General features: G+C 42.9%; 1 protein-coding gene across 1 annotated transcript in view; it reads right to left on the reverse strand.

Annotated features, from left to right (window-relative positions):
• Nucleotides 1-12,314, reverse strand: part of MXRA5 (matrix remodeling associated 5) — a 42,641-nt gene extending 30,327 nt beyond the window's left edge. Inside the window, 2 exon segments of the mRNA XM_074392414.1 lie at nucleotides 9,433-9,648; nucleotides 12,293-12,314. Of these exon segments, the coding sequence (XP_074248515.1) occupies nucleotides 9,433-9,620 (188 nt within the window). The 5' untranslated portion in view covers nucleotides 9,621-9,648; nucleotides 12,293-12,314.
• Between the last annotated feature and the right edge of the window lie 301 nt (nucleotides 12,315-12,615).

Here is a 12,615-nt window from a genome sequence, read left to right on the forward strand (position 1 = left end):
CTAGTTAGTATCACAAGGCAGAACTGAAAATACGTAAGTATGGCATTGTAAAAGTTGTGGAAAGACATAATTAAAACCAGTCTTTTAATTGAGGGAAAAATATTTAATAGTCTGTAAATCCATTGCTATGTTGTTGGTTCCTGAAAAAATATATGGAAAACAATTTTTAGAAATTGTCTAATCAGGAGACAGTTTGTTCAAGCACGAAGCAGCAGTGCTGACAGAGAACCCTAAAAATTGTCCTGTAGGAACAGAAGATTTCATTAGCTCTTGGTCAACAATTCCTCATTCCTTGGTAGTCTTATATATTCTCAAGACTGCTAAAATACAAATAAATCCCTGCATTTTATCTGTTGATGCAGTGGAGTGATTCTCTGGGTTTTTTTTTCTTTTAAATGTTACATTACAGAAAACTGTCTCCAGATATTACTGGCATCAATACAAAAAAAGTTAACATGTTAGTATCTGTTTTATTCCCATGTTAAAGTCTTTAGGGCACTAAAATTTATTCTTTATTGTGAGTTTAAAATGAAACCATCAGAAATGGTGGTGTAATTTAGAGGTTATTTATGTTTTGCACTTACAAAGTACTTTACTTTAAAAATAAATGGGAAGAAAAGCATCCCAGAAACTGTAAATGAGATGTAAACAGCTTCCGAAGCAATAGTCTTATTGGTGCTATAAGTCTCAAGCCATTAAATAAGTCATCTTCTCTTTGGGGAGGGTACATGCAGAGTGTCCCCACCCTCATTTCCAGCCTGACATGCAACATACAACACAAACATACAAACCTGCTGTGAGGGACACACTGCAAAAAAGAAAAAAGAAAAGGTTCTGTATGAGCTCCACCCCCTTTTTAGAGGGCTCCACCTAATGATACCCAAGCTTGGGACTTGCCAAGTGCTGGGTGTGAGAGATGAGCTGGCTAATCAGAGCAAGGGGGACCATGTGTTAAAATGGTTCATGTATAAAAAATAATTCCTAGACAGAGCCATTTTGTACACTGGGGTGAGAGAAAATGAAGTTACAATTAAAGCTCCACTTTCTTTTCTGCAAACATCAGATGTCCCATTTCCCTGGATTCAATAGGGCTTCAGTGAATGTAGAACCAACCCAAATGCCCATCAGTGATAGAGTGGATAAAGAAAATTTGGTACATATACACCATGGAATACTATGCAGCCATAAAAACAGTGAGATAGGCCAGGTGCAGTGACTCATGCCTGTAATCCCAGCTTTGAGAGACAGGCCAGGTGCCGTGACTCATGCCTGTAATCCCATCTTCCAAGCTTTGGAAGGCCAAAGTGGGTGGATCATCTAAAGTCAGGAGTTTGAGAGCAGCCTGACCAACATGGCGAAATCTTGTCTCTACTGAAAAATACAAAAATTAGGCTGAGTTAGAAGAATTGCTTGAACTCCGAAGGCAGAAGTTGCAGGGAGCCAAGATCATGCCACTGCACTCCAGTCTGGGTGACAGGGTGAGACTCTATTTCAAAAGAAAAAAAATTAAGATCATGTCCTTTGCAGAGACATGGATGAAAGCTAGAAGACATCATTCTGAGCAAACGAATTCAGCAACAGCAAACCAGACACCACATGTTCTCACGCATACATGGGAGTTGAACAAGGAGAACATATGGACACAGGGAGGTGAAAAACACATAGCTGGGCCTGATGGGGGTAAAGGTTGGAGGGTGAGGGAAGAGAACTTACAGGATAGGCCAGTAGGTATGGCAAACCACCATGGCACATGTATACCTTTGCAACAAACCTGCATGTTCTGCACATGTGTTTTGGGAATTAAAGTGGAATTTAAAAATAATTTTTTTTTTTTTTTGAGACGGGGTTTTGCTCTTGTTACCCAGGCTGGAGTGCAATGGCACAATCTCGGCTCACCGCAACCTCCGCCTCCTGGGTTCAGGCAATTCTCCTGCCTCAGCCTCCCGAGTAGCTGGGATTACAGGCATGTGCCACCATGCCCAGCTAATTTTTTGTATTTTTAGTAGAGACGGGGTTTCACCATGTTGACCAGGATGGTCTCGATCTCTTGACCTTGTGATCCACCTGCCTCGGCCTCCCAAAGTGCTGGGATTGCAGGCGTGAGCCACTGCACCCCGCTAAAAATAAATAAATTAATTAAGAAATAAAATGGGATTTAGTAACTCTTGCTCCCTTTTTCTTTCTCCCAATACACAAGTAATGTGTCCTGCTAAATTACAAGATTATGAATGTGTTACTATTCCCTCCTCTGGCAATGCTGTTTTCCCCAATTAGTTATCATCATTGTGGTTGGAGTGTAGGATGGTCAACTCATAAAGTATACCAGAAATTCATTGAGAAATCTGTTTAATGGTCTGTTGTCATGGGATAGGGACATTTTTATCTTATTATCCCAACATTTCATTCTCTTATTCTACCACTGGCAATAGGCAAATTTCCATCTTATTACCTCAATGTTTTATTCTTTTACTCTACCACTGTCAATAGAGACATTTCAATCATATTATCTCAATATTTCGTTGTCATATTCTACCACTGTCAATAGAGCTTTTTTTTTCTTTTTTTTAACTTTGTTCTATAAGATGTCCAGGTACACTTACAGTTATTTTTCATTGGCTCAAATCTGGCCATTTCAATTCTGTTAAAACATCTCCACAGTAGATATTTCCCATACACTAATTTATTCAGTTGTTCTGTGGATAGATGACAGAAAGTAGCTAATATATTTTGCTGAAGAACTCCAAATGATAGTAGACTACTAAAATTGTCAATGAGTACCTGTAGTTTATAGCAACTAACATTAATGTTCACAAAACATTCTTGTGTATAAAATAATAAGAATCCATTAAAATCCTCTCTGGCACACCACATCAAAATACGTTTTTAAAAAAGAACTTGATATATTTTAAAAATTTATTTATTTTACTTTAGGTGTATACTATATCTGGCATCTCTCCCCATGTTATCCCTTCCCACCCTCCTCCCTCTTTCCACACCCCACAGTGTCTCCCTTACCCCCACCCCCCAACTGCCCCCAGTGTGTGATGCTTCTCTCCCTGAGTACATGGGTTCTTGTTGTTCAACATCCACCTATGAGTGAGAACATAAAGTGTTTGGCTCTCTGTTCTTGTGCCAGTTTGCTGAGAATGATGGTTTCCAGATTCATCCAAGTCCCAACAAATGAAAGGAACTCATCATTCTTTATGGCTGTATAGTATTACATGGTGTCTATGTACCATATATTCTTTGTCCAGTCTATCATTGATGGGCATTTAGGTTGGTTCCAGGTCTTTGATATTGTACACAGGGCTGCAATGAGCATACGTGTGCATGTATCTTTATAGTAGAACAATTTATAGTTCTTTGGGTATATACCTAGTAATGGGATTCCTGGGTCAAATGGAATTTCTATTTCTACATCCTTGAGAAACTGCCACACTGTCTTCCACAATGGTTGAACTAATTTACACTCCCACCAACTGTGTAAGAGTGTTCCTATTTCTCCACATCCTCTCCAGCATCTGTTGTCTTCAGATTTTTTTTAATGATTGCCATTCTAACTTGTGTGAGATGACATCTCAGTGTGCTTTTCATTTGCATTTCTCTAATGACCAGTGATGATGAGAATTTTTTCATATGTTTGTTGGCCTCATATATGTCTTCTTTTGAAAAGTGTCTGTTCATATCTTTCTCCCACGTTTGAATGGGCTTGTTCATTTTTTCTTCAAAATCTGTTTTAGTTCCTTGTAGATTCTGGGTATTAGCCCTTTGTCAGATGGGTAGATGGCAAAAATTTTTTCTCATTCTCTTGGTTGCTGATTCACTCTAATGATGGTTTCTTTTGCTCTACACAAGCTCTGGAGTTTAATTAGATCCCATTTGTCTATCCTGGCTTTTATTGCCATTGCTTTTGGTGTTTTAGTCATGAAGTCCTTGCCTATGCCTATGTCCTAGATGGTTTTGCCTACATTTTCTTCTAGAGTTTTTATGATGTTAGGTTTTATGTTTAAATCTTTGATCCATCTGGAGTAAATTTTATTGTAAGGTGACAGGTAGGGGTCCAGGTTCTGCTTTCTGCACATGGCTAACCAATTTTTCCAACACCATTTATTAAACATGAAGTCCTTTACCCATTGCTTGTTTTTGCTGAGTTTGTCAAAGATCAGATGGTTGTAGATGTGTGGTGTTTCTTCTGGGGTCTCCGTTCTGCTGCATTGGTCTATGGCTCTGTTTTTTTAACCAGCACCATTCTGTTTTGATTACTGCAGCCTTATAGTATAGTTTGAAATCTGGCAGTGTGATGCCTCAGGCTTTTTTCTTTTTGCTTAGGATTGTCTGGGCTATTTGGGCTCTCTCGTGATTCCATATGAATTATAAAGTGTTTTTTTCCAGTTCTGTGAAAAAGGTCATGGGTAGCTTGAAGAGGATAACATTGAATCTATAAATTATTTTGGGCAGTGTGGCCATTTTCACAATATTGATTCTTTCTAACAATGAGCATAGAATGTTTCTCCATCTGTTTGTGTTCTCTCTTATTTTGTTGAGCAGTGGTTTCTAGTTCTCCTTAAAGAGGTCCTTTACATCATTTATTAGTTTTATTCCCAGATATTTTATTCTCTTTGTAGTTATTATGAATGGAAGTTAGCTCTTGATTTCACTCTCTGTTCATCTGTTGTTGGTATATAAGAATGCTTGTGATATCTGCACATTGATTTTGTATCCAGAGACTTTGCCGAAGTTGTTTATCAGTTTGAGAAGATTTTGGGCCAAGATGATGGGGTCTTCTAGATTTACATTCGTGTCATCTGCCAATAGAGACAGTTTGACATCCTCCTTTCCTAATTGAATATACTTTATTACTTTTTCTTGCCCCATTGCTCTGGTGAGAACTTCCAATACTATGTTGAATAGGAGTGGTGAGAGAGGGCATCCTTGTCTAGTGCTTGATTTCAAAGGGAATCTTCCAGCTTTTGCCCATTCAGTTTGATATTTGCTGTAGGTTTGTCATATATAGCTTTTATCATTTTATGATACATTCCATTAATACCTAGTTTATTGAGAGTTTTTAGCATGAAGGGCTGTTGAATTTTATTGAAGGCCTTCTCTGCATCTATTGAGAAAATCATGTGGTTTTTGTCTTTGGCTCCATTTATGTGATAGATTACCTTTATGAATTTGCATATGTAGAACCAGACTTGCATCCCCAAGATGAAGCCTACTTGGTTGTGACAGAGAAGATTCTTGATGTGCTGTTGCAATCTGTTTGCCAGTATTTTATTGAAGATTTTTGCATCTATGTTCATCGTGGATATTGGCCTGAAATTTTCCTTTTTCATTGAGTCTCTGACTGGTTTTGGTATCAGGATGATGTTGGTCTCATAAAATGAGTTAGGGAGGATTCCTTCCTTTTGTATTGTTTGATACAGTTTCAGAAGCATTGGAACCACCTCTTCTTTGTACATCTAGTAGAATTTGGCTGTGAACCCATCTGGGATATCACCACAGATCCTACAGAAATACGAACTACCATCAGAGATTACTACAAACAGCTATACTCACATAAACCAGTAAACTGGGAAGATACGGATAAATTCCTAGATACTTGTACTCTACCAAGACTCGCTATTGATTGCTGCCTCTACTTCAGCCCTTGTTATTGGTCTATTCAGAGTTTCAATTTCCTCCTGGTTTAGTCTTGGTAGAGTACAAGTATCTAGGAATTTATCCATATCTTCCCAGTTTACTGGTTTATGTGAGTAGAGCTGTTTGTAGTAGTCTCTGATGGTAGTTTGTATTTCTGTAGGATCTGTGGTGATATCCCTTTTATCTTTTTTTAATTGTGTCTATTTGATTCTTTTCAATTTTCTTTTTTATTAATCTGGCTAGTGGTTTATTTCGCTTATCTTTTCAAAAAACCACCTCCTGGATTTATTGATTTTTTGAAGGGTTTTTGTGTCTCTATCTCTTTCAGTTTGGCTCTGATTTTAGTTATTTCTTGTCTTCTGCTAGTTTCTTAGGTTTTTTTTTTTTTTTTTTTTAAATCTTACTCCACTAGCTCTTTCAATTTTGATGATAGGGTGTCAATTTTAGATCTTTCTTCTCTTCTCTGGTGGGCATTTATTGCTATAAATTTCCCTCTCAACACTGCTTTAAAGGTGTCCCACAGATTCTAGTAAGTCGTGTCTTCATTCTCATTGGTTTCAAAGAACATCTTTATTTCTCCCTTCATTTCATTGTTTATCCAGCTGACACTCAGAAGCAAGTTGTTCAGTTTCTAAGTGGTTGTGTGGGTTTGAGTGTGTTTCTTTATCCTGAGTTTTAGTCTGATTGCACTGTGGTCTGATAGACTGTTTGTTATGATTTCTGTTCTTTTGCATTTGCTGAGTAGTGATTTGCTTCCAAAGATGTGGTCAATTTTAGAGTAAGTGCAATGTGATGCTGAGAAAAACGTATGTTCTGTGGATTTGGGGTGGAGCATTCTGTAGATGTCTATTAGGTCTGCTTGGTCCATCTCTGTATTCAAGTCCTGGATATACTTGTTAATTTTCTGTCTTGTTGATCTGTCTAATATTGACAGTGGAGTGTTGAAGTCTCCTACTATTATTGTGTGGGAGTCTAAATCTCATTTTAGGTTGTTAAGTAGTTGCTTTATGTAGCTGAATGCTCCTGTGTTGGGGCATATATATTTAGGATAGTTAGCTCTTCCTATTTGATTGATTCTTTTACCATTACATAGTATCCTTCTTTGTCTCTTTTGATCTTTGTTGGTTTGAAGCCCATTTTATCAGATACTAGTATTGCAACACCTGCCTTTTTTTGTTCTTCATTTGCTTGGTAAATCTTCTTCCATCTCTTTGTTTTGAGTTTATGCGTGTCTTTGGATGTGAGATGGGTTCTGACTTTTTATCCAGTTTGCAAGTCTGTGTCTTTTGATTGGGGTGTTTAGGCTATTTATGTCCAATGCTAATATTGTTATGTGTGAATTTGATCCTGCATTTTGTTACTGGCTGTTTTTCTTTCCCATTAGTTCACTCATTTTCCTCATTGCGTTTTTGGTCTTTGTCAACTGGTTTGCTTTTGCAGTGACTGGTACTTGTTCCTTTCATGCTTAGTCTTTCTATCAGGAGCTCTTGTAGGGCAGGTCAGGTGGTGACAAAATCTCTCAATAATTGCTTGTCCATAAAGGATTTTATTTCTCCCTCATTTATGAAGCTTAGTTTGGTTGGATATAAGATTCTGGGTTGAAAGTTTTTTTCTTTAAGGATGTTGAATATTGGCCTCCACTCTCTTCTGGCTTGTAGAGTTTCTGCTGAGAGATCTGCTGTGAGTCTGATTGGCTTCCCTTTGTGGGTGACCTGATCTTTCTCTTTGGCTGCCCTTATCATTTTTTCTCTTCATTTCAACGCTGCTGAATCTGACAATTATCTGCCTTGGGGTTGCTCTTCTTGAGAAATATCTTTGTTGAGTTCTCTGTATTTCTTGAATTTGAAATTTGGGCTCCCTCGCCAGGCTTGGCAAGTTCTCCTGGATAATATCCTGGAGCATATTTTTCAGCTTGGATTCATTCTCCCTATCATATTCAGGTACACCAATCAAGCATAGATTAGGTCCTTTCACATAATCTTGTATGTCTTGGAGGCTTTGTTCACTTCTTTTTACTTCTTTTTTCTCTTGTCTTGCCTTCTCTTTTTATTTCATTGAGTTGATCTTCAATCTCTGATATCCTTTCTTCTGCTTGATTGATTCGGCTATTAAAACTTGTGTTTGCTTCAGGTTGTTCTCATGCTGTGTTTTTCAGCTCCATCAAGTCGTTTATGTTCTTCTTTAACCTGTTTATTCTAGTTAGCATTTCATCTAACCATTTTTGAAGGTTTTTGGTTTCTTTGCATTGAGTTAGAACGTGTTCCTTTAGCTCAGAGAAGTTTGTTATTATCCACCTTCTGAAGCCTGTTTCTGTCAGTTCTTTGCATTCCTTCTTGGTCAAGTTGTGATCCTGTGTTGTTGAGGAGTTGTGATCCTTGAAGGAGAAGAGGTGTTTTTCTGGTCTTTGATGGTTTCATCTTTTTTGCGCATTTCCCCCCCATCTTTGTGGATTTACCTGACTATGGTATCAGAGAGCTGCCTGATGAGGTCACTTGTCTGTCTGTAGGCGCACTACTGGGTTTCTAGAAACTCCTTCAGGTTACTAGGGAAGCTTCCTGTGCCTTTCTTGTTTATGCTGGTAGATTAAGCCTGCTTCTTCCGCTGACAGGTAAGCACTGCTGGGTTGTCAATAACGGCATCCAGTTGCTATGTAGGCTTCCTCTGTTTTTTTTGTGAAAACATGTAGCCCAGTCCCATCCCTCTAGCAGTGGGTTGTGCCCTTCCTCCACCACGCTGGATCATTCACGGTTCATCTCAGACTGTGGCACTGGCTGTGTAACCCTCTAGAGTCAGAGCTTCAGCCCTCTGGGGTTTGTTGGGGAGGGTAGGGACCTGTCCCGTTGCAACTGGCTGTCTCCCCTTTTCAGCTCCCTCTATGTCTGGTCACCAGGAGAGGGCTGCCCAGCTGCTCCTGCTTACAGCTCCCTCTCTTTCTAGGCAGAGGGAGGGCGCGATAGCTCAGTCTGCAGGCTCTTACTCAACTCTGCACTTGTAATTCCCTGCGCTCGACTGGCTAAGATCCCCTGTTCTATGTATTGCTAAGGTTTTAGGGGAAGCACTGTTACCTGGACGGGAGGGCCAGAGGGGGACCCTCCAACTCGCTGGTCAGATGTGCTTTCTGGGTGAAGCAGCAACCATCCCTGCCTGTCTGCCCTGAGTAGGCTTTCCTCACCATTCAACCAGACCCGTTGAAAATTCACCTGGTACCCTGGCTGGAGCTAGCAGATCTCAGGATTTCTGTGTCTCTCACTAGATGTTGTACACTGGTGTTGTGTCTAATCGGCTATCTTGGATCTCTCACCAGAAGTTGATATTTTTTAAGGGGCAAAATCTGCAAGAACTCGTTTATTGCCTCAAAGTCACAATTCCATTATCCACATGACTTGTAAAATGGCCAGGTGTTTGTTATACTTTTTATTGTTCTTAAATAGTTCCTGAATTTTATTTAAATAATTCGTATTTATACGTGTATGTCTCATGCATTCCCCTCTATGTTAAATGCTGTCAAAGGAAGTTTTTGATAAACTCTGAAGTTGTTTATGTGCTCATTAATAGACCTTTCAGCAGTGGCAGCTGATACACATATTCAGATAATCGTCCAAAAAGCGGCATTTCACATAGCTAAAACTTTTCCCCTCTATTTTGCCCATCTGCTGCTGCAAAATTCTCAACAGAGCCATACAGAGGAAATGCACATGGAAGTTAAGTAAGTGCACATACACACATGCAAAACCAAATCAAGACGCACGCACTGACACTGAGATGGTTCAGGAAGAAGGTGGTACAAACCCCAGACTGATTCTTTCCACGTGTTTAGCAATGCCAGCGGGCACAGAAGCCAGGGAACGGAAGGTGCAGTGGACCTCGCTGAAGACGTAGCAGGCACAAGGATGCGGGCAGGCCGGCGCTGCTCCCGGATGGCCCCAAAGCAGGATCAGCACCACGGAGAGGGCCCCCCAGTGCGCCGGCGTGGGCATCTTGTCCGGGTGCCTGATCCTCGGACACCTGGGGTAGAACAACGACACGAGATGCGCTTATTCACAGGTAGCACCGACTTACTGTGGGCAATTTTTAAATTTGAATTGTGCGTCATGGTTTCAAGCTTCCCCGGATTTCACACAATGCGTTGTAGTGACTCTTAAACCATGGGAACTGAGAAAGACGAAACTTAACGATTTTTTCTAAACTTTTCACCATTCACTTGAATCATGACTATAGAATATAGTCTTGATTCTTGACTTGGCTACTATGATTTGGAAGTCTGTCCTGCACTCTGTAATTGTGGGTATGAAATGGCGGGGGGAGAGGAACAAGAAAAGAGAAGTTTACATTTACGTTTCCATAATAAAAGAAATAATAAATTGTGTTTCTTCCTCTGACTACAAGACTGAGATATTACATATTGTATATGTTTGAATTTAAAACTTTCCAAGAAGAGTGTTTATTCTTATTTTTTCCTTTAATGATATTCCTCAACCCTTTAATTCTAGCTTCTTCAAGAGCTTAAAGAGGTATTCGCTAGAAGGAGATTCATCCTGTTATTTCAGAGTTTATTTACTATCCTTACTATTATTATAATTTTTTGTCTTGGAAAAGGAAGGGATTTTTTTTTTTATGATACAGAGTTGCTGTTAATCGGGGAAGAAGTTTGTGGGGACCTCTGATCATTCAATAACAGGGCGGGACTGCTTATGAAATATATTCAGGCAAACAAAAAAAAAAAGGAGTCACTTCAAAAATGGAAAAGCCCGGGTAAATGCTAGATTGCATGAGCTACTTCATCTAGAATGGCGGTGATCATTTTCTTAGTGCCCTGGAAATGCCTATGTCATCTATCATTTTTGTCATCTATCATTTTTGTCATCTCTTGGAGTTCACTTAAAAATAGTGACACACGTGGAAAGTTAATAGGGATACATAACAAACCGCGCGCCTGCCCATTCGCCCGGGTTCTGAACGATCGCCAACTGCTGATTAAAAATTCTAAAGCCCGCCGGGCGCGGTGGCTCAAGCCTGTAATCCCAGCACTTTGGGAGGCCGAGGCGGGTGGATCACGAGGTCAAGAGATCGAGACCATCCTGGTCAACATGGTGAAACCCCGTCTCTACTAAAAATACAAAACATTAGCTGGGCATGGTGGTGCGTGCCTGTAATCCCAGCTACTCAGGAGGCTGAGGCAGGAGAATTGACTGAACCCAGGAGGCGGAGGTTGCGGTGAGCCGAGATCGTGCCATTGCACTCCAGCCTGGGTAACAAGAGTAAAACTCCGTCTCAAAAAAAAAAAAAAAAAAATTCTAAAACCTTTCTTGTAAGAAAGGAGCATCCCACACCTGTAGCTTTCCCTGCCGTTAAGTGAAAAGGTTATTCTCTTAAGCCCATGGGAGCATCTCCCAGCAGCTGCCCATAAGGAACTGATGGTGCACAGGTAGCTCTGCAAAAAAGCAAGTCCGGGCTCCACCTCTGGGCGCTGGAACAAACCGGCTCTTGCAGCTCTGCAAAAGTCCTTGGAGTTTCCTCTCCCGCCAGAGCCGGGGCTTTCCCCACCCCTGCCTGAGCGCCCGACCTCCGCGCTGGGCTGGTTCCAAGGGCAGCCGCGCCAGTCCCAAGCGTCCTGTGCCTGCGGGCGGACCTGGCCCGGGCATTCCAGCGGAGTCCTGAGTCCCCGGTTCCTGTCCGGACTCCCACCCAGGCACCAACCTCCCAAGAGACCCAGGAAACTCGCCCCCAGACAACCCTCATCCCGGGGGCGCGGGGTCGGGTCCCTTCGCGGCGGAGAAAGCGGCCCAGCGCCAGCTAGGCCGCCGGAGACGGTCTGCGAACCCCTCCAGGAAGCGCGGGTGGGGGACTGAGGCCGTCTGCTTTCTTCTTGGCCCAGGACGGACAACCTGGAGTGGCCAGGCGGGCGGCCCTGCGCCCTGGACGGCTTCCAGAGTCCGAAGGGTCGCGTCGAGCTGGCTGCAGGATGAATTACGCGCTTTCCCGGAAAGCGGCTGGGGTGGCCGCTCGGGACTGGGATATCAAACCCCTTCTATCTGCGGTGACGACTTAACCGTTTTTTGGTTTTTTGCTTTGTTTTTGCACGTCTCAGATCACTTGGGAGTTGGGTTGTCCCCCTTCCAGGGAAAGCCTGGATAAGAGGAGGAGGAAAGAGGTGGGGAAAGAGGGGAGCGGGGGACAGAGAGGAGGGAGAGGAGACTTGAAGAAGCCACAGCCTGAGCGACTTGGAAAGAGGCCCCTCAAGTGTCCTTTCCCCCACCGCTGGCAAGAGCAGAGTGGGCTTAGGAATTCCGTTGGCAGCATTCTAGACACGAGGGATGGAAGGGTTGAAGGTCGCCAGCAAAAGCGAAGGAAGGGGAGCTGTCTGGGGAGAGGAAGGCAAGGCCGCCTGGGATGTCTGGGCTTCATTAAACCTATTCAGTGCATCCTCCTTCAAGATCCAGCTCTCCTCGCTAACTGATCCTTAGCTACTTAAAATCGCAGGAATTCAGGTATACTATTTCTTAGCTACTTCGAACAGTGCTGGGGAACAGTGCAATCTGCCCGCAGGCCCCTTACCCCCAGTTTTCCCCTTGGGTGTCTCTCAAATCCCTTCACCCGCTGCAGGCAGACACAGTAGCCCTCGGGCGCCCTGGCCACCCTCGTTCCTCACCTGTCCTTGGGAAGCCGCTGCACACGGGATAGGTGAGCCCGGATCATCCACCGAGCCCGTGCGCGCGAGTCACGGCCGGGAGTCCGCCGGGACCATGCCCTTCCCGGGGCCGGGGGCGAGGCAGCTCGGCTTCCCAGCGCGGCACAGCGAGCCGGCGCCGTTTTATTCCCGGCGCCGCGAGGCTTCCCCAAGTCCACGCCTCGGCACACCCCCACCCTGCCCCACCCCGGGGAGACGGGGCGCGGGCCGGAGCCCAGGGACCCTGGCCGCGCTGCTCTGCGCTCAGCCTTCCTCTCGAGTCTTCATCGCGCCTGGGCCCGGGT

This window comes from Saimiri boliviensis, chromosome Y, assembly GCF_048565385.1.
Source record: "Saimiri boliviensis isolate mSaiBol1 chromosome Y, mSaiBol1.pri, whole genome shotgun sequence".
Taxonomy (NCBI): domain Eukaryota; kingdom Metazoa; phylum Chordata; class Mammalia; order Primates; family Cebidae; genus Saimiri; species Saimiri boliviensis.